Raw genomic sequence first — 21,971 nt, 5'->3', positions numbered from 1 at the left:
CAACGAGTAGTCCAACAGCCAGGGAAGGGGGGCATGAGAATGGATCCAAGCCCTGCCCCGCACACCAGATGCAGAATCTCCTCCATTTCAGGCTGTAGGACTTTCTGGTGGAAGGTTTCCTAGAAGCCACCAGCACCTGAGATATGCTGTCCGAGAGGGACAAGGGGTAAAGGACTAGGTGCTCAACATCCAAGCCATCAGAGCCAGCGCCCGGAGGTTCGGATTCGGCAGGGTGCCCTGGTTCTGCGTGATCAGATCGGGCACGGTCCCCAGCTTGATGGGGGGCCTGATCAACAGGTCCCTCAGTGGAGGGAACCAGGCCTGTCAGGGCCAAAATGGTGCCACAAAGATCATGGTCCTTCTGTCCTTTTAAAGTTTCAGCAGGGTCTTCAGGAGGAGCAGGAGAGGTGGGTACGCATACGGCAGACCCCTCCCCCCAGGGGAGGGAAAAGGCATCACAGATGAGATCCCCACTCCCTGACAAGGAGCAGAACCTGCTCACTTTGTGATTGTGTGGGGGAGGCGAAGAGGTCCACATCTGGTGTCCCCCACAGACGAAACAGTTTAGCCACTACCTCCGGGTTGAGGGCTGGAAGGAATGATTCAGCCAGTCCGCCAGCACATTCAGAGCCCCAGGCAGGTACGTCGCGCGCAATATACCCTGCGACAGGGCCCAGGTCCAGACCTCCACTACACCTCATGACAGAGGAGTAACGAGCCCGTATCTCCCTGTTTGTTGATATACATTGCCACCTGTTTGTCTGTTCAGATCAGGACTGCTTTGCACGACAACCGGTCTCTGAATGACCATAGGGCATAACGGATAGCTCGAAGCTCCAGAAAGTTTATTTGACAGCGGGCTTCGTGAGCGATCCAGAGACCCTGCGGGTGTAGGCCGTCTACATGGGCTCCCCAGCTCTGAGGGGAGGCATCAGTAATGAGAATAGCCACTTCCATGGCCCTGACAAACCCCACGAAGGACAAGTCCTCAGGGGGGACTGATGCCTTTCCTCTGGCAGGGAAGGCTCTGAAAGGGGGTCATCCGAGTAATCTGAGGAAGACTTCGTGGAATCATCCCCCCCCCCCCCATAGGTCTTAAGGCCCTTCCTCCTCCCTAGAGCCAGTGCAACATGGGCAAGGCTTGTGGGGAAATCAGCCCTGGGCTCCGATGGCTTTGGAGACCTTGAGGGCACCTCAGGAATCAATGGTTACCTTGGCAACGAGGGGACCGGAGGCCATGGGAGACCAGAAGGACTCTGTAGAGACTCAGAGGACTGAGGCCTCGGGAACGTGGTACCAGTCATGTTTTCCTTCTCGGAGGACCCGAAAATTGGGATTGCTCCAGTGGGGGGCATCGGTGGCCATTGGGGGATCAAAGGCCCCTCGGGCACCGGTTGTGTCAGTAAAGCGCCTAAAAGGATGTCCAGATGCTCAAGCAAGGGTGCTAAGATGGACGGCGGAGGCTTGGGCACCGGTATGGGGGCCAGTGGCACAGCCAGCTTGATACTCTGAAGAGCTCTGAGCACCATGGTCTGAAACCTGCGGTCCAACTTCTCCTGAAAGTACAGTAAGACCAGGACTGAAAAAAGGGATGAGGCGTCACCGGCTCATCCTCAGTTCTCCGAGGTTGCATGGTGCCCGACACTGATATCAGTGGGGAACACTTGGGACTCTCAGGGACATTGGAGGATGGGGCCTCCAATGGCTGGGCTCGCTTCGCCCGCCACCGGTACCGCACCAACACCGGAGATGTACGCCGATGGCAATCAGTGCCGCTGCTTATGGGATCTCCCAGGGTGCTCGGCCTGGTCTTTCCCCGGCACTGAGGAGGCGAAGGATCCCGATGTTCGGGACATCGGTGAGATCATAGAAGACCAGTCACAGTTCCCGCAATCCTTCAAAGAAGTGGAGAGAGGAGTACTGAGGGGGAGCATATCAAGGGGCTCCACGCAACCTCTGGGTGTTGATGATTTAGACACCGGAGTGGATGGAGTAGACTTGGAAGAAACAAAAAGGTTCTCCATCTTATCAAGACGCGCACGACGGCCCTTGGGGGTCATCTGATCACACAGGTAACAACCCCAGACATCTTGCGAGGCCCCCACTCAGAGGATACAGAACTCATGCGGATCCATGATGAATATGGTCCGCGGGCACTGAGGGCACCAGCGAAAACTGGATGCCACCATAAAAATTACCCAGCATGCGGTCGATGACCGGCAGTCACTGTAGGTGAAAAGTCGGGAATTGACCGCAAAGCAGCGAACAAAAACGGCAACTTTACCTACTTCACTAAGGAGGCACCAAACCCAAAGGGGGACCCAATGATGGAAACAGGAATCAACACTTTTCTTGCAAGAAAACCGAGAAAATAGTGGAGCTCCATGAACCGCATGCCAACTGCATTGAAGAAAAAAAAGAGACTGAAGGGGTACCTCACATGGGCACGTGGATAGCGGCATGCTGGTCATGTTCATTGTGCTGGTCAAAGCTTCTAGAAACTTTGACAAAAGTTTCCATGCCTGGCTCCATTGGATGACGTCACCCACTTGTGAGGACTACCATCCTGCTTGACCTAGAAGAATCTTATTTTTCTTTTAATCATAGACTTGTGCCTTTTTTCTCTTTCCCCCACTACTGTCACTTTCCTTGTCCATCCTCTGCCACATTGTTTCTTTTCTTACAGATCCATTTCACTCATTGACTCCCTCTTTTGTCGTCTATCCTCTGACCTCATAACCAATAGCTGATGCTTTGCATGGCACTTTGGAGGTCTCACTTTCCTATCACTTGCTGCTTCCTGGTTTGATCCCACACAGCTGCCACCAGAGGAATATACAGAGTTAAGATAGTAGAGAAGTTCCACCTCCACTCTGGTGGCCCATGTACTGCCTTGGAGGAGAAAAGGTCACCTGGAAGGAGAGCATCACCTTGTTGAGACAGAAAGCAATCCTATAGCTAGGACCTGAACTCAAGGTAATATAGTACCCTCTCACAAAGAGGATAGGTCTCCAGATGCACGTGCCCTGCAGGGAAGGGTTAGGATAGCCATTGTAGTTGGTGATTTGATTAATAGGAAAGTAAATGATAGGGTAACTGGTGAACATAAGAATTGCTTAATAACTTGCCTGCCTGGCGCGAAGGTGGCAGACCTCATGCATCACATAGATAGGATTTTAAACAGTACTGAGTAGGAACTAGCTGTCTTGGTATATGTGTGTACCAATGACATACGAAAAGTGAAGAAGGGAGGTTCTGGAAGCCAAATTTAGGATTTTAGGTAGAAAGTTGAATCAAGAAACTCCACGATAGCATTCTCAAAAGTGCTCCCTATTCCACATGCAGGATGCCAGAGGCAGACAGAGATCCAGAGTCTCAAAACATGGATGAGATGATGGTGCAGAGAAGAGGGTTTTAGGTTTGTTAGGAACTGGGCATCATTTTGGGGAAGGAGGGGCCTTTTCTGAAAGGATGGGCTCCATCTTAACCAGAGTGGAACCAGATTGCTGGCACTAACCTTTAAAAAGGAGATAGCACAGCTTTTAAACTAGGCGATGGGGAAAAGCAAACAGTCGCTCAGAAGCGCATGGTTCAAAATAGTGTATATTTGAAGGATACTAAGAGAACAGGGAAATTAGGGTATCCCAGTAGAGAGGTTGCAATAAATGCCAAAGTGAACCAGATGTCTTTAAGAAAAGAGCAGAAAGATTCTGAATTACCCTTGTCAAGTGATGAGCAGATTGCTAATACAAACAAAAAATACACTTTGAAATGTCGTATACAAATGCTAGAAGTCTAAAAAATGAGATGGGATAGTTGAATGTATAGCCCTGGATGAAAAGGTATATATCATTGGCTTCTCAGAGACCTGGTGGAAGGAGGATAACCATTGGGACACTGTGATACCAGGGTACAAATTATATCAAAATGAAATAGGATGGATCAAACTGATGGAGTGGCGTTGTTTTTAAAATTTAGAGTTACACATATAAGTCTTGGCCCTGCTCCAGAAAACCTATGCCCCACCTCTTTTCTGCCCCCTTATTCCTCATGCACGCATTGGTAAATATGTGTGTATTTTGCAGCTTTCTAAAATCAGCATTGCTTGTGTGCGGCCCACAAATACACAAGCAGCACTTTTAAAATTGACCTGTATCCCTATCTACTGCTAAAGTTCAAGAGCCAAAAGAGACTAAGATCTAAAAGCAGTGCTGACCTCACCCAAAATAATGCTGGTCTTTAAGATCTAATATATTTGCCCCCATTTGAATGAAATATAAAACGCCATTCGAGACTCAAGAAAGAACTGGAAAATCCCCAATTTATAACCCACTTAGAAATCTAATAAGCATCCTAACAAGAGTGCAATTAGCATGTGTTCATGCAGAAATTCTTAGTAAGGCAAGACCAGAAATACAATAGTATGTTTGTTTACAAGACACTGTTCACCTGTTGAAACAAAGATTAAAGATTTTATTAGGAATATATTAAAGAAAGGAAGTTTACAAGTTTTGGGTGCTCTAGTTAATAATGTTGCTTAATTTAAGAGGTGCTCTTTGAAAACTGCATTTCATGGAGTGGCACAGATGGATGTCGTCATCCAACACCACAGGCATGGATAACTTTTTCAAAGCTATCCAGCAAAGACTGTGCATCAGCCACAGCGTGCCTCGGTTCTGTAATTAAGCTAATGAGTTCAACTCCAGAAGGGGAGACAGAAACATGTGGGTAACTGGTGAACTGCTATCTTCAGAGAACATCTGTTACAGACAAGCTTTCTCTAAAGACATTCAGTTCATCTAGTAACAAAGTCAGGATTCCCTAAGAGACATCTACAAACAAAGGGGCCAATGCAATATAGTATGCTTACCCTAGCGCACAGCTTGACATGTGGTTGGACAGATGTTTTAGACGTGCTAGAATAACTCCCGATGTAGTAATGGGAATAATGCATCCAAACAAGCGTGTAGCTAATAATGCTTATCATGAAAATGTCATGTAGATGAGTCAGAGAGCAAAGCTTCGAGGCACTGGTATCCCAAGTGTGCCACCTGCAGCTCATCAGTATTTATCGATACTCAAGCAAAGTATAATTGACAAAAAACCAAAATATTATAGAATCATTCTGATAGTTTCCCTATGTACAACAGTTAACCGTTAGGAAATCAGTCTTTCAGCAGTAGCACCCGGGCGGGATCCTGGTCTTATCTGTGGTATTACAGGAACGAAAATTAGCATGTAAGAACCAATTTTCCTTTCCTGTACATATCCAGATCAGTCCAGACCAGTGGGATGTACCAAAGTCACATTACACCGGGCGGGAATCCGAAAGACCCGCTCGCAAGACACTCTCCCAAAAAGCGCTTGGTCCGGATCCATAACATCCAGACGATAATGCCTTGTGAAGGTATGCAGGGAAGACCAGACCACGGCTCTACAAATCTCCTCAGGCAACAACTGACACTCTGCCCAAGAATCCGCTTGCGCTCTCGTCGAGTGAGCTTTCAAACCAATCGGGACAGGGCGACCCTTCCTGATGTAGGCCAAGCAAATTGTTTCCTTCAGCCAGTGAGCCAAGGATGCCTTTTCACCCTTCTTCGGACCTCCAAAGAGCACAAAAAGGTGATCCGATTTTCGAAAAAAGTTAGTGGCCTTCAAATACTGAAGAACTTGGCGGACATCTAACAGATGAAGATCTCTTCCCATAGCGTGGTCTCAAGTCCAACCAGTGAATCCAGGTAACTCCACGGACTGATTAACATGAAAGGCAGACACCACTTTTGGCAAAAAGGAAGGGACTGTGCGCAGGGACACCCTATCAGCCGAGATGCGAAAGAAGGGATCCCTACAGGAAAGAACCTGCAATTCTGAAATATGCCTCGCGGAACAGATGGCCACCAAGAACATCGTATTCAAGGTGAGGTCCTTTAAGGAACTGTGTCCCAGAGGCTCAAAAGGAGGATCACGAAGCGCCCTCAACACCAGATTGAGATTCCACTCTGGGCATAACTTACGATGAGGAGGACGAAGGTGCTTCACCCCTATCAGGAAACGGACAATGTCTGAGTGGCTGGCTAGAGGCCTGCCACCTACCCACTCTAGGAGACATCCCAGGGCTGAAACCTGAACACGCAGGGAACTATAAGCCAAACCTTTAGATAATCCCTGCTGCAAAAACCCCAAGACCTGAGGAATGGTCACCTAAAAAGGCACTACACCCTGCTGGGTCACACCAGACTTCAAACACCTTCCACACTCGAGCGTATGCCATAGACATCGAGGGCTGCCTGGACTGAAGCAGGGTGGAAATCACCTGTTCCAAATAACCTTTCATCTGTAACCGCCACCTCTCAAAACACCAGGCTGCGAGAAAGAAGTGATTCTCCCGATCCGAAAATAATGGGCCCTTGTCGCAGGAGGTTCGGCAGATGAGCTAGGCATAGTGGGCCATCTGTTGCCAACCGAAACAAGTCTGGCAAACCACGGTCACCGCAGCTTGTTGCAGGAAATGCATCACAATTCCACAAAGGCCGCCTGAGAGGCCGAGAAAATTCTAAGGTGTAACCTTCTTTTACCACCTCCAACACCCAGCGATCGGAGGTGATCCTGGCCCATTTCTCATAAAATTGGGACAACCTGCCCCCGATCATCCCATCCGAGGAGTGGGTGGGCCTGATTTCATTGGGCAGGCTTCCCAGTTCCAGTTCCCTGACCGAAACCACCTCTGGCAGGACGACTGGAGCCGTGAAAGGACTGTGTATGGGAAGAGGTCTGTCTGGAACTAGAGGGTGGAACACTCCTCCCTGACCTGCTTTTTTGGAAATCCCGAAAACGAGATTGAGGACCGAATGATTTCCTGTAGGGCTTTCTATCTTCTGATAGTTTATTACTTTTGGAATCCCCAGAGATTTCATCAGCTGATCCAAATCCCCTCCAAACAGCAACTTCCCTTGAAAAGGCAGACTGCACAGTTGCGACTTGGAGGAAGCATCCACTGCCCAATTGCGGAGCCATAGGAGCCGCCACAGAGGAGACCATAGTCCGAGCCACCGGATGCACCAAGTCATATAAGGCATCCGCCACATATGCTACCGCTGCCTCCAGACGAGCTGCCTGAGAAATTGACAAAGTCCCAGAAGACGATGGGGCCTGCGGTTTTTGAATCCAACATAAACAAGTTCTTTGCATCATGCTGGCACACATCGCCACCTGAAGTCCTAAGGAGAACTTGAACACCCGCTTCAGATGCAGCTCCAGCTTGCGGTCCTGCACATCTCTGATAGCAGCCGCTCCCGCCACTGGAATGGTCATCTTTTTAATCACCGCTGATACAGCCGCATCCACCTTAGGTTCCCTGAGGCATTCTAAATGTTCCTCCATTAGTGGGTAGAGTTTTTGCATCGCCCAGCCGACCATAAGCCCCGCCTCTGGGGATTCCCACTCCCGGCTGATGAGCTTTTGAATCTTCTTCTGGATGGGAAACGCACTAGGTGGACCCTGGAGACCCTCGTTGTCGGAATCTTCCAGCGAGGGTCTCACCCCAATTCCTCAAGCACCTGGGGAATAAGGGGGTGCAATTCTTCCCTCTTAAACAGCTGGACCACGCGGGGGTTGTCCCCCTCCGCATTAGGTTCTACCGGATCCTGATCGTCGTCGCCCGTATCTACGCCTGGAGGGACTTCACCCTGATCTGCAGGAGTGTCCCTCAGGGGCGGAGTGGAGTCGTTCCCCTGCTGGTCGACTGCACCCGCTAGATCCTCCCAAGCCAAAGTTGCCCAGGAGGGACGACCATCAGTTTGCAGATGGGGACACTTGGGAACGCCCACGCTCCCATCTTGGGCTCTGCGCTTCGTGAGCTTCCAAGCCAGAAATGCTTCATGCATGAGCAGCACAAATTCCGGTGAAAATGCCCCCGGTCCCGTCTCGTCACTGCTAGAATTCAGTGTCCATGTCTCTCGATTCCTCCGGTCTCGGAGTCCGCGCAGTTGGGAACAGCGGGGGAGGGTCATCCTGGGAGACCTTTTCCACAGGGTGCGCAATGGGGATTGGGCTCCTTCCGTTAGACCCAGCCGCCAAGCCTGACCTGTGTGCAGACATTTTAGGTTTGGTCCTCTTGTCTGAGGCCCCTTCCCCACTCAATGAACAATCCATGCACAGTGACAGGGGGGTCTAAATAAGCTGACCATACCCCGCAAGCCTTACAGGGTTCACCAGAGGAGTTTCTGCCATGTTCCTCCTGCAAAAAGGGGCATATAACTCCCCCTCCCCAGAAGAAAACAGGTGCTGCCACACAGTTCTGGTGACCCCCACCAAAAACGCTGCAAAAATCAGCCCCAGGAATGCTGGGGAGCTGCATGGGAGGTCAAAAAAGAAAAAACAAAATGGCCACCATGGTAAAAATAGCTCTGGAGCATGTGGTAAAAATGAGGAAAGGAGCCTAAAAACGTCCTCGGAGGTTCTTACCAGGGCTGAAACACTCTCCCCTTCTCTTCAGGTGTCTGCCTGGCTCTGCACCACTGGGCAGACTGATTTACCCTGGGAGCCGCGGTGAACAGGGAACATGGAGATGGTTTTTTTTGTTTTTGTTTTACACAAAACATTAACTTCTAGTAACAGAAAAAAATAAAGCCTAAGTAAGAATAATAGAGAAAAATCCCCATAGGGGCTACTTCCCTGTCCCGCAGACACGGGGGGGGGGGGGGGGGGGAAGACTTCGGGTCGCTGAGGGAGCCAGTCCCCTGGCTACCTGAAGGATGGCCCAGACACTGAACCTAGCACCTCAGGGAGCAAGAAAAATCCATCTCATACAGAGCTGCAGGTATACACGACCACCATCTGCTGGAGTCAGAGAAATACTGATGAGCTGCAGGTGGCACTCTTGGGATACCAGAGCCTCCAAGCTTTGCTCTCTGACTCCATCTGCTGGTGGGAGTGCATAACCCACTGCTCTGGACTGATCTGGGTATGTACAGGAATCGCTATTACACCCGATGCAAAACAAATCGCTGTGCACTCAACATGCAATTTTTAACACAGAAAATGTAATGCCAAACCTGGAGGTGGTGTTAAGTCTTGTTGTACATCAAGGGCTCAACTAAAAAACCAAAAATATTGCTTTTCTGAGCAGCATATGAAAAAATATAAAGGCTTAATGAAAAAAAAAATTTTCGGGGTGCACAATATACACGCACAATATACTCGCCGTGTATATTGTGCACGAGTATTGTGCCAGTAAATTAGCTGCTATGGGATGAAACGGATGCTCTTATTGAGTGTCCATTTTTGTAACTTGCACACAGCACACATCTCCTGAACACCTGATGCCAAGGGCATCCTTTCTAGCGTGGCAGCTCATTTGATTATTGCATCGGGTGCCCAGGACAGAGGGACATAGGCACGTTTTTTCATGCATGATATTGCATCGGCACCAAAGGGAGAAAACAATAGCAAACCACCAACTGTACCAGGTACAATTACTAGATTTGGTGGTTTTAAACTCCCTTTCTTAACAGGAAGATAACCTTCAAAGAGATACTGAAAAAAAAGACTGTACAGACCTGCTATCATATCAGGAGTTTGAATCCAAACATAAGTATCATGTAAATGTGTGAAATGAAGTCCATGTCACAGCTCTGCATATCTCCACAGAGGTTGACCTCAGATGTACTACCAATACAACCATGGCCCTTCTGCTTAGATATAATTGAAAGATATGCAATCTGCTATCCAATTAGATAGAGTTCTCTTTGAAACAGCAATCCCAGGCTTGTTGGAGCAAAAAACCAAAGCTGGATGAATCTTCTAAGGTTTTTGATCCACTCCAGGTAGGACGTGATGGCTCACCTACTATCTATAGAGTACATGGCTTGTATACCTTTGTTCACATGCGACTGTGGTAAAAATATTGGAATAATGATTGATTAAAATGTAAATCCAGCACAACCTTGGGCTGTAAAATTTCAAGTGACAACGGTGTGCTGTACAACTATTTCAGAAAAGTTAAAGATCCCCAAAACCACATTTCTATTTAAATAGTTGGACAGTTATTAGGGAACAGTGTGGTTAACTGCAACTCTAATGAATTCACGGCAGTATTATTAAGCTGCACCTCTACTGAATTTGCACTAGAATCAATAGATATTTGTTTTTATTAGCAGCATATACAGATCATAAGTAAACTGCAAGCACAACACCATGAGGTCTGACATTCATACCCCGAGTACAGAGAGGCATGCTTCTTAGACTTCTTGGTGCAGTTCAGCATGGATTTGATCACTACAGAAAAGTATGGCAACTATAACTGGTTGAATCCCTTAGATGCCTGGGCACAATCTTTGATGTCTACCTTCTTACCAACTGGGAGGACAGTGTGAGGAATTTACCACATCTTCTTGCATACCTCTTTTGGAGCTTCCAGGTATTTGAGGAGAATGAATCTAAGTGCCCTAGACTTTGCCAGAGACTTTGCCAGAGCCTGTACAAAATCTGAGGAGTGATCTTCAGGTGGAGAACATACTCATTGCCTCTTGAAGAGAGGGATCTGAGATGTGATCAGGAGAGAATAAATTTATCTCCTCTGACTCATAAGGAGAGTGGCATGAGTGCTCAGAGCCATTCTAAGTAGACAGAAGATGACGTCTGAAGATAGGGCAATCCTAAAGTAAACAGCCTATCAGCACAGATGTACAATGCTCAGGGCACTGGAACCAACTGTCAAACATTGGAGAGGCTTCCCTATTAGGAAGTTGTTTGATTACAGCTTGGTGACGACATTGAGTCTTGATGGTCCAAGGTCGATAATTGACCTGCAGTGCTTTGCAGCTCAGGGGAAGCAGCAATAGATGGATTACCTGAAGCTTCTATTGGGATTGAAACAGTTGACATTTGCTGCCGGATGAAATTCAGATGTTGGTCACTAGCTCAGATGCTTGCTTCTAGAACTCCTCCTCAAAGACTGCTGATCCAAAGATTTGAGCAGGAGGACTGAATTCCTTCAGGGTGCCCTGAAATTTTCTGAAAGTTTAAAGCTGGACCTCTGGAGAACAGTATGGCGCATGTAGGAAGGGAATTTAGAGCTTCCCTCTATCCATAACTACTTTGGGGATGATAGAGCGCACTCCAGAATTCCTGGTTCTCAGAGCTTCATAAAGGAGATCTGCATCGATTCTCTTTCTCCTTCAATGGGCCCTGAGCATAGTTTTTGCTTGGTTGTGTGCTTGAAAGTTCACATCAGCATGGCACTAGCTGAGATAATGAGACCTATTGAAGGCCTTCTAGCCTAGGATGGGACACTCCTCCTGTTTCTTTTTGGGGAACAGAAAATAACTGGAGTAAAATCCCTGTCCCCTTTCCTGCAAGTTCAATATTGGATTTCAAGAAGACGAAGAGCTCTAAGGGTAGCATATTCTGATGGCGAGAGGTGCACCAATAATGTCTTGGTGGGCGATTTGGAGACGTTACCAATAAATGTAATTCATAATGTTTCTGTACAATTTGAAGGACTCAGCTGTCTAAAAACACTGGGCCAAGGTATTTTCAAAAACCACGTGTATGCCTCTGATAGGAAAATCCTTGATAACACAAACTGGGATACTGGCTATGTAAATCCAAATTTCATTCCTAGTTTAAGCTGAGAGGTGGGCTGTGGTTTGAAGCCTCTTTAATCACTAAGATACGGCTGTGGTTGAGGTGAAGGGGGTGGACTAAAATGCTTTGGAGGTTAAAAGTGTCTCCCAGGTGACCCACTTGTACAGCATACACAATTCTTGAAGCTGTAGGCATGCTTCCATGACATCTCAGGAAATAAACTGACAACACAAAATTTAACAACTCCAATTTAACATTATTATTATTTATTTTATTTTTTTTTAATTCCAACCAATATCGCTACAAGCGACACCTTGGTAAATGTTCCTCTGGGGACTGTGGCATTCAAGAAAGAAAAAACTTCAAAAATGCCAAAAAACTGAACTAGGATACTAAAAAAGTTCAAGTAGGCTAAACTGAGAAGGCAGACCATGAAAAAAACAGTTTCTGCTTAAGTAAAGAAAAACATCTCACACATCTTTTGGGAACCATGGATGAAAAACAGAGTTGCCTTGTGCACCAGAAATGCAGGTCGTCCTGCATACACTTAATATGAGCATTAAAGAAGCTTTGAAAAAGTGCTCTATCTCAAGGTGCTGCCAATGACATTACCCACATGTGAGAACTGTGATCCTGCTTGTCCTCAGAGCCTAACGATCTACATATGAATTTAAATAAATATTTTCTTAGTAGTCTTACCTGAGGCACCACTTTCACTTATTTTTCCTTCCTTGGCATCTTGCTTGGAGCTATTTTCATCTTCTGCGTCCTCACCCCACCAAGATGGCTGCCCATAGAGAGGTGTTCCACGAGGCATAGCTGAAAAATCTACTTTAATATTGAAAGTAAATATTATTACTTCTTACATTTAGATCCAATTAGGTTTACAGATGAGTGAAAAAAAAAGAGGTGGCTTCCATTAACTGCACACATTAAAAGGTCTTTATTGCTGTGTTTGTTCAAAACAAAACTTTCAAGCCAAGATAGTTCAGCCCCCTAGACTAAATATAAATCCTTGCTAAACTCAGCTGCACTGCATACTAAAGCAGTCGCATACGTGCTAGTGGCTTACACCACCTAACTGCCATTTCGGAGTATTATATCATCACCATCATATTACTATTTCTATCCAGATGCAGCCAACACTGTTTACTGCCATTTAGCTCTTTCCTAAAATTACTCCCTCTCTCACTTACTTGCACCTTCAGCTTTCACGGCAGTCTAGGCTGAACATAAGCAATACTGATTAAAAGGTCAGTCCATTAGCAGAGCTGTCAATGTTTGGAACAGCTGACTGCTACTGATGACCACTCTTATACTGTAATTACTACAGCACATCTAGTAGTCTATACCAACATTTTAAATTAACTTAATCATTTATTCCCAACATAAAAAGAGTGCCTTGGTGCAATACAGCTCTGGCCACATAAAACAATATATCTAAGCTCTCTATCTTACAGTGCTCAGGGGCATAAACAGGACTGGAACAGATACTAAAAGAATCTATTATAGGAGCTCATGTTTTGTAACCATCTAGGATAACAATACTGGAGCACAGGGACTAATGACAAAGCCTCAAATTTTTAGAGATAAATACACTCACAAATGGAAAGTGAAATTAGTTATGCTGCATGCACAGTCATTTTTAGAAGGTAATATTCTGTATGAACTCCCACTTGTGGGTCTTGCATTTTCAAATTTGAACAGTGAAGAATGGCTCTACAAGCTTTTAGAAATATGTGTATTTCCCTTCAGACTTTCTCCCTCCCCCAAGGCAAGAAGTTCTGAGCCTTGCCATTTAATATACGGGATTAATAAATTATTCTCTGTTTATTTTGTCATTAAGCTCTAATGTACAAGCATATACCAGAATTTTTTTAAAAAATCAGCTCCAAAGGGAAAATGATCATTCTATATTATCCTCTATATTTTAGTTGCAAGACACTTCTGTTTGCCTCATACATTGTGTCACGTTAAAAGGGATTTTGATGATTATATTGTTGAAGAAACAGGTCAAGTGATCCTACAAAAGATGACCCCATATATTGGTCAGAAAGTGTTAACTATATTTGAATATAGGTAAAGGACATGAAAGAAAGATGGACAAAGAAGAGGGAAGACTGCTCAGAAGATAACAAGTACACCAGAAAACACAAGTAAAACCATGTTATTAAGAAAACTAACTCACCCATAGTTTTATCTTCAGATTTTAATGCGTCTATAGCTTTAAGATGAGCTTCAGCTGGAACATCTGGTTCCTTGGTGTCTGCGGCTTTGCTGCTCACTGGTTTTGATCCTTCAGAGTCAGAAGATTTTTGTGACAACTGCAGCTGACTTGTGAACTTTTCATGCTAGAGGGCATTTTTTTTTTGAGAGAGAAAGTATTTTGTTTTAAAGGTTGTTTTTAAGTAATTTACAGCAAACTGTACTTGATATTCTCAAAGAGAAAAGAAGGGAATTGACAAAGGCATTAAAGTATTATAGTTACAGGATGCATTACCTTAAGTGCTTCCTCAGGGACCCTTAATTCTCCTCGGACTACAGTAAAAAGATTAGTATGTATGCTGCATTAAGGAAAATGAGACCACGAAGCCCCCAAATGAAAAGGAGTAAATGCACACATCAGAAAAAGCATTTAAAAAACAAGAAAAAAAAAAAGGGTTGAAAACTGAATTAGCACCATGCAGGTTCAACACAGGTCAGTTAGATTAGCAACTATACTGAACATTGAAATTGTGAGTATATGGCTTGTACTCCATAAAATTAATTGTATAAATGGACTGTGTGGTCAAAGGCAGGCTAAAGTGGCAGCTGGACAGACCAGTTTGGTGGTAGGCTTCTTCAGCCTCAGATATATTAATCAAATTCAATTTCTTGCTGAAGTGCAAACAGTATCACTTAGCAGTTCTTTATGTGTAAAGATCATAATGAAGACTTTTTAAATCATGTTGTATTTCTGCTTTAAATGATCAATCCATTTAAAAAATTACATAGTAGGTAAAATAAGAAAAAGCTTTTAAATACAGTAGTTACAAATGATATAGCATTCCCAGATAAAAATTACACATTAAAATAAATGATCATCTTGTCAATAAATCAGAAATCAAACTACTGTTAATTCTTTTGGCAAAAGCTTCACAGAAAAAGCAATTACAGTAGAAAAAGCCTTGCCAATTTTTTTGTGTGTTATATTAATCCAACAAAAACTTCCCCTTATGGCTTATGAAACAAGATTTGTTCATGAATCACAATTATTACAATGTAAGCATATTGTAACCAATCTGGCAACTAAGAACATAAGAAAATGCCATGCTGAGTCAGACCAAGGGTCCATCAAGCCCAGCATCCTGTTTCCAACAGTGGCCAATCCAGGCCATAAGAACCTGGCAAGTACCTAAAAACTAAGTCTATTCCATGTTACCATTGCTAAAGGCAGTGGCTATTCTCTAAGTGAACTTAATAGCAGGTAATGGACTTCTCCTCCAAAAACTCATCCAATCCTTTTTTAAACACCGCTATACTAACTGCACTAACCACATCCTCTGGCAACAAATTCCAGAGTTTAATTGTGCATTGAGTAAAAAAGAACTTTCTCCGATTAGTTTTAAATGTGCCCCATGCTAACTTCATGGAGTGCCCCCTAGTCCTTCTATAATCCAAAAGAGTAAATAACCGATTCACATCTACCCGTTCTAGACCTCTCATGATTTTAAACACCTCTATCATATCCCCCCTCAGTCGTCTCTTCTCCAAGCTGAAAAGTCCTAACCTCGTTAGTCTTTCCTCATAGGGGAGCTGTTCCATTCCCCTTATCATTTTGGTAGCCCTTCTTTGTACCTTCTCCATCCAACTGGATCAATGTTAACTTCAAACACATCTACAGGCAGTGGAAATTTTCTAAATTAAAAAAAAAAAAAGATATTGGGTAAAGTCCAGTGGTATCCTTCATCTTCCACTGTTTCCCAATGGGAAAAGGAAGAAAGTTCAAGAAGGTTCCAATTTGGTGACTTGGCAGAAAACCACCACTCGTCACAGGAAGGTCTGCTAATTAGATCAATACCTTATATGAATGGGAAAACTAAGGATACCCAATACCTTTGTCTAGTAAGCAAAAGTTGCTTACCTGTAATATGTGTTCTCCAAAGACAGCAAGATTCAAGTCCATACAGCTGGGTGACTATGTGACAGAGCCTGAGTCAATGAAGGTTTACCTCATAGCTTCTAGAGGTGTTTGGTACACTCTACTAAGCAAATGCATGTCGTCCCACATCATGGATGTCACACAAAGTCCCCTTCAATTCTTATTTCAGCTACCAACAAATAGGAACTAACTCCAAGGGGAGACTGGTGAATTCTATGAGGACTTACATCCTGCTGTCCTTGGAAAACACTTGGTAAGCAACCTGATACAGGTGAACAACTTTTGCTTTCTCAGAGGACAACAAGGATGTGAAGCCCTCACAGAAGAGGAATTCCTAGCTATAACCAGAAAAACAATAACAACGGAAAAAATGTTTTGCTGGCAATAGGCCATTTTTGCTGTTTACAATTTTCCCTCCCTTCCTCTTTTTTTTTTTTTTTTTTTTTTTTTTAAGAGCTACCTGGAAACAATAAAACAGTCCTAGTAGTGATGGAGTTGTATAGTTGGATTCTTTTTTTTTTTTTTTTTAATTTTTTATTTATTAAAATTTTTCAAAACTACAATAAAGGAATCTTAACAGAAATAACGGCATCAGCCTATCCAAGTCCACAATATGTGAGGAAGATTACAGAAATGTTTTAAGGCAGTTTACAATCCAAACATAATTTAGGTAATAATAGACTTTCAACTAGGATAACCATGTAATTTTGCTTTTTAACTAGAGATTACCAGCTTTTCACTAGGGGAGATATCCACAGTTCCAATGGTCTGTTTATCTTTAATAAATCTTGTAAATGTGAAACTTGAAAAAAGCTATATCTTACCTTATTATATATAATATAATATCACATCTACATGGATATCTTAACTTGAAAATAGCACCCATTTGCAACAATTCCAACTTAAGTTCTAAGAATTCTCTCCTCCTATTCTGAGTTTCTCTCGTTACATCCGGAAACATTCTAACTTCCATCTGACAAAATTTCTCCTTAATATTACGGAAGAAAAGCTTTTGAACCCACTGTTTATCTGTTTTTAATAAAAAAGATATAATCATAGTCGCCGGTTGGGCTTCTTCTAACTCAGTGGATTCAAGAATATCTGTTACATTCAATGGTTTCAATGATTGAAAATGGTCCCTATTTGGATTCTAAAGCACAAATAGACTCTGCAGGACAGACTAATTAAACCTACAGATATGCTGGGAATAAATAATAATGAGATGTGAATGTGTGGACTGAATTCCAAGTTGCTGCTTGGCAAATTCAGAGGCCGATTTAAGGTAGATCACCAATGCCGACATAGCTCCAATAATATAAGCTTTGATAGGCACTTCTATAACGAGACCTTTCTAGGCATAACAATAGGAGATGCAATCTGCTATCCAACTAGAAATGGTGCGCTTAGCAATTCAACATTTGTGGGCGTCAAAAGAAAAAAAAAACTAGGTAGACTTTCTAAGGGTTAAAGTCTGCTCCAGACAGAAGGTCAAGGCTCTTTTGCAACCCAAACCGTGTTCATCTTTGTGGAGAACTGGAGTGGAGGTGTACACTAGTGGTTAGAGCAATAGGATACAAACCAGGGAAGCCAAGGTTCAAATCCTACTACCGCTGCTTGTGATCTTGGACAAGTCAATTTACCCTACATTGCCGCTGGTACAAAATTTAGATTGTAAGCCCACTTGAGACTGAAAAATACCTACCGTATCTGAAGGTAATCTGCTTTTAAGTGCCAAAAATGAAATATAAATAAATAAATAAATGTGACCTAAGGAAAAATGCTGGAAGTCTGGAATGACTTGCACAGAACAGCAGTTACAACCCAAAACAGCAATGGTATACTTGAATGGGGGTAGCCTCCACAGAGCAGCAAATTATGATGATTTAATCAGGGTTCAAAGAAAGCAGTGGGAGGTCAACAGTGTGATGATGGTGGGACTGGGTCTTGGTTGGGACACATATAAGAGGAGGTTGAGAGTCAGAGAGAAGACCTGAGCGGGGAGTTGGTGTTGGTTTGCATCTGGGAATTTATATACACATCTACCAAAACATAATGAATCTCAACTGGATGGGCCATTTTGGTCTGTATCTGCAATTATTTACTATGTTACTATCATTAACTGGATAAGGTCTTACACTACCCTCAGACAGGAATTTAGGTGCATGTGCAGAGCTGTCTTATTATAAAAAAAAAAAGAAATGTAGAATAAGGTGGATAAGTCAATAGAGCCTGGAGCTCGTTGACTTACCATGCCAAAAGCGACCACCTCCAAAACTAAAACCTTCCAGGTCAGATATTTAAGCTTAGGGAAGTCTAATGATACAAAAGGAGCTTTCAACAACTAGCTGAGGACCAAGCTGAGGTCCCAAGACAAAGCAGGAAGCTTGATGGGAAATTTCACCTGAAGCAAGCAGGTGAAATTGACCTGACAAATAAAGACTGTACAGAGATGGGCCTGCGTTCTACAAGATGGTGATAAATGCCAACTGCACAGAGATGAACCCCAAGAGTTAGGTTCAGATCAGAATCTGAAAGATTTAAAAAGTATTCAAGGACTTTTTATGTGGAACAAGAAAAAAAGGTCTAGAGCCTGTCCCTTACACCACAAGACAAACCTTCTCCATTTAAAACATAACATTTCCTTGTGGAACTCTTCCTAGAAGCCAGAAAAATTTGAAATATATTCTCAGATAAGTTAAGGAAATTCAATGCTATCTTCTCAACATTGAGGCTGTGAGAGCTAGTTACCTGATGCTGGGATGAAGCATTTTCCCAGATGTTGAATAGTGAGAGTTGAGAATCTCCCTAAACTGAATTTATCAATAACTTCTACAGGAGTGGAAATCAAACCTTCTTTGGACAATAGGGGCTATGGATTAAGGCAAACGTGCTGTGACTGGCCCCATACTGTGGTCTATCTGGATGGAATCTGATGCCTTGCATGTGAAACCACAGATTGGCTTAAGCAGAGGTCAGACAACTGTTAGCCTGGTACAAACATGGCCCTGCTCTTGAAGATCCAGATTGGTTCAAAAGGAATTGCTAGAAAACCTCAGACTAAGATGGGTTACGTTATTGGACCTGGAGTACTCAAACGTATATATCTTTGAACCTGTTCCTGTAAGAAGAGTATTGTCAAAGTCTTGTTACAGCATTGTGAAATGTTTCTAACTATTGTCAAGATCGTAGAAAATTGATATAACTGGATTTAATTACTCAGAATTTGATCTTAGGGTGTGTTTGTGTTCTCTCTATGCTGTATAGTTTTACCCTGCAGAAATGAATGTTAAGTAGCTATTTTGGTTCTGTTTAAATATTTCTGGCTAAATCTCTGCATAAACTTTGAACAGGAATTGACTTATGTATTGCATGGAAGTCCTCAGCCATGAGAATCATAGACCCCTGGCCTCTTCTGAGTTCTAGCAAAGTTTTTGACACTAGAGGAAATAGAGGATAAGTATACAGAAGAACCTCTCCGTAATCTAAGGAAAAGGCATCCAAGGCTTGTTTGTCTTAAGTCCCTCTTTTGGAGGGAAAGTTCTAGACCATTCTGTTCAGAGGAGATGCAAACAGATCTACCACAGGTGCTCCCCACTCATGGAATATCTGATTTGCTACTCCCCTGTCTAGGGACAATTCATATGATTCCAGGATCCAGCTCAGTCTGCCAGAACATTCTCCTTGCCTGTCAAGTACTCTACATGAGCCTTAGGACCATTCCTTGAGAAATGGTTCAGCATACAGTATCACCCTTAACTCTAGGTAATTTATGTGATGGAAGGTTTTTCTGAGCAGACTAAAGGCCTTCGATGATGAGCCCCTCTACATGAGCTTCCCAGCTCAAGTTTTGACAATTTGAGTTAGAAGAATTTGGAAGGCGATACCTCTGGTGGGGTCTGATTGAATCAGCCACCAGGACAGAGAGTCCTTGAACTGCTAGAAGACCTGACGCTATCTCAAAGATCATGACTGGCTTGAGTCCACTGTGATCATGGGGTCCATTGGGTTTGTCTGATATGGAGATGTGCCAAGGGAATGACATGTACTGTACATGCCATGAAGCCCAGACGTTTCAACATGCTCTATGCTGATATCTGCTTGCCCCAATGGTCCTTTCCTATGGCAGAAAGGCTTTTGCCTGAGTCATATCTAGCAGATCTCCCATGAATTCCAACATAGATCATGGGATCTAATGGGATTTTGGGGTAATTTATAACTCTAGCAACTACAACTCTAGCAACTACCCTCATCAATCAACTGCCAGTTGAAACCTATAACATCTTCTCTATACCCAGGCCCAAAAAAAAAAAAAAAAAAAAAAAGGAGGTGGTCTCCTCCTTGCAGCTAAAAAGGCCTTAAAACTCTCACACAAACCCATTCCCCCACCTCACAGATTAGAAATCAGCATATTCACTGCTACCAACCTTCAAATCTGCCTGGCCTATGGGCTCCTTGAAAAGAACCCCTCCCTCGTAATTGCATACATCTCCAAACACATAAATTGTCATTCACCTGCTATCATCTTAGGAGATTTTATCATCCATGTCGATGCCACTCCCATATCATCCTCATGTGATGCCATACTTACTGCACTAGATGCGCTAGGATTCAAACACCTCATATCTAACCCCACTCACCGAGCAGGTCATACCCTTGACCTCATCTTCACCAATACCAGAATCCAATCCAACCCACCCACTTTCTCTCCAATCCCCTGGTCCGATCACTACCGCATTGACATCATCTGCACCATAAATAACACCGCTACACCCTCACAATCCAATTAAAAAACCATTCACTTTAGGCATAATTGCAACCAGGAAGAACTAGTAACAGCCCTCACTACTGAACTTAGCAAACTTAACCTCACCGATGCTGACACCGCCCTTAACTCTTGGAGCCACTGCACAGACTCCATAGCTAACAAACTCTGCCCCATGCAATCTTGCACGATTGATGCAACGAAAACCAAAAAACAACCATGGTACACCTCTGAACTAAAAACTATGAAGCACAACCTCAGAAAATTAGAAAAACTGGAAAAAAGATCCCATCTCTGTACAGCTACGCACCTTTCGATCCTTCCTCCAAACATACAGAACAACTATAGAAAAAAACAAGAGAGACTTCTACTCACGCAGAATCCACAACCTCCAATTCAACTCGCGTGCCCTCTTTGAATTAGCAAACAATCTAACAAAATCCACCCCTGATTTTGCACCCTCTGACACAGACGACCAAGACAAATGCAACAACCTGGCCATATACTTCCACAGTAAAATTGTCAACATCATGTCCCGCTTCCCCCCCATCCAAGCACCCACCAATCGCCCCCTCGACCACACCAACACTAGCTTTCCCATACTCGATACCACTTCATCATTGGAAGTTAACTCGATCATCAAGAAAACGAGACCATGCACACATCCACTTGACACCCTCCCCACAAAATCCCTCTTCTCCATCCCTGACACTATTGCCAAGCCAATCTCCAATATTATCAACAGATGTATCACACTAGGCATCGTTCCCAAAAACCTCAAACATGCCATTATTAAACCGACTTTAAAAAAACCCCACACTTGATCCCTCCGACCTTGCCAACTTTTGTCCCATTTCAAACCTTCCACTATTAGCCAAAATATTAGAAAAGTCAATCAATCGTCAATTAACTGAATACCTAGACGAAAACAACATACTATCACAGTCACAATACGGCTTCAGATGACATCACAGCACTGAGACCCTACTTGTCTCCCTGTCTGACTACATCCTTAAAAGCCTCAACAAAGGTCTCTCACATATTCTGATTCTCCTTGACATTTCTTCCACCTTTGACACTGTCAACCACAAAATACTAATAGAATGCCTTAGCGACATTGGCATCACAGATACAGCTCTCCAATGGTTTCAATCCTACTTACAGGTCAGACAATACAGTGTCCAAATAGGCAACCACACGTCCAAACCTATTCCCCTCTCCCAAGGTGTTCCTCAAGGCTCCTCCCTCTCTTCCACACTGTTTAACATCTATCTCCTTCCCCTCTGCAATCTTCTATCTAAACTTAACCTACCACACTTCATCTATGCTGATGATGTGCAAATTATCATACCTATACACGACACACTTCACAAAGCTATTGAGACCTGGAACTCCACACTACCAATCATTAACATCCTGTTGACAAACAATTTCCTTGCACTCAACACCACCAAAATAGAGCTTCTCCACATTGCTCCACAA

At 43.8% G+C, this 21,971-nt stretch overlaps 1 protein-coding gene across 10 annotated transcripts in view; it reads right to left on the bottom strand.

Annotated features, from left to right (window-relative positions):
* The window catches only part of CEP170 (centrosomal protein 170), a 350,277-nt gene that overhangs the window by 247,812 nt on the left and 80,494 nt on the right, over window positions 1-21,971 (bottom strand). For 8 of the 10 annotated variants that reach the window (XM_029593969.1, XM_029593972.1, XM_029593975.1 and 5 more), the window contains exons 5-7: window positions 14,087-14,145; window positions 13,775-13,937; window positions 12,286-12,417 (exon numbers count right to left, since the gene is read on the bottom strand). In XM_029593969.1, coding sequence (XP_029449829.1) covers window positions 12,286-12,417; window positions 13,775-13,937; window positions 14,087-14,145 — 354 coding nt within the window. The remainder of the gene's footprint in view (window positions 1-12,285; window positions 12,418-13,774; window positions 13,938-14,086; window positions 14,146-21,971) is intronic. The other 2 variants (XM_029593971.1, XM_029593978.1) reach the window with 1 other exon arrangement.

The sequence above is a fragment of the Rhinatrema bivittatum genome, chromosome 3 (genome assembly GCF_901001135.1).
Source record: "Rhinatrema bivittatum chromosome 3, aRhiBiv1.1, whole genome shotgun sequence".
NCBI lineage: Eukaryota > Metazoa > Chordata > Amphibia > Gymnophiona > Rhinatrematidae > Rhinatrema > Rhinatrema bivittatum.
The sequence above is the reverse complement of the archived record's forward strand: the minus strand, read 5'-3'. Positions and strand labels throughout refer to the sequence as shown.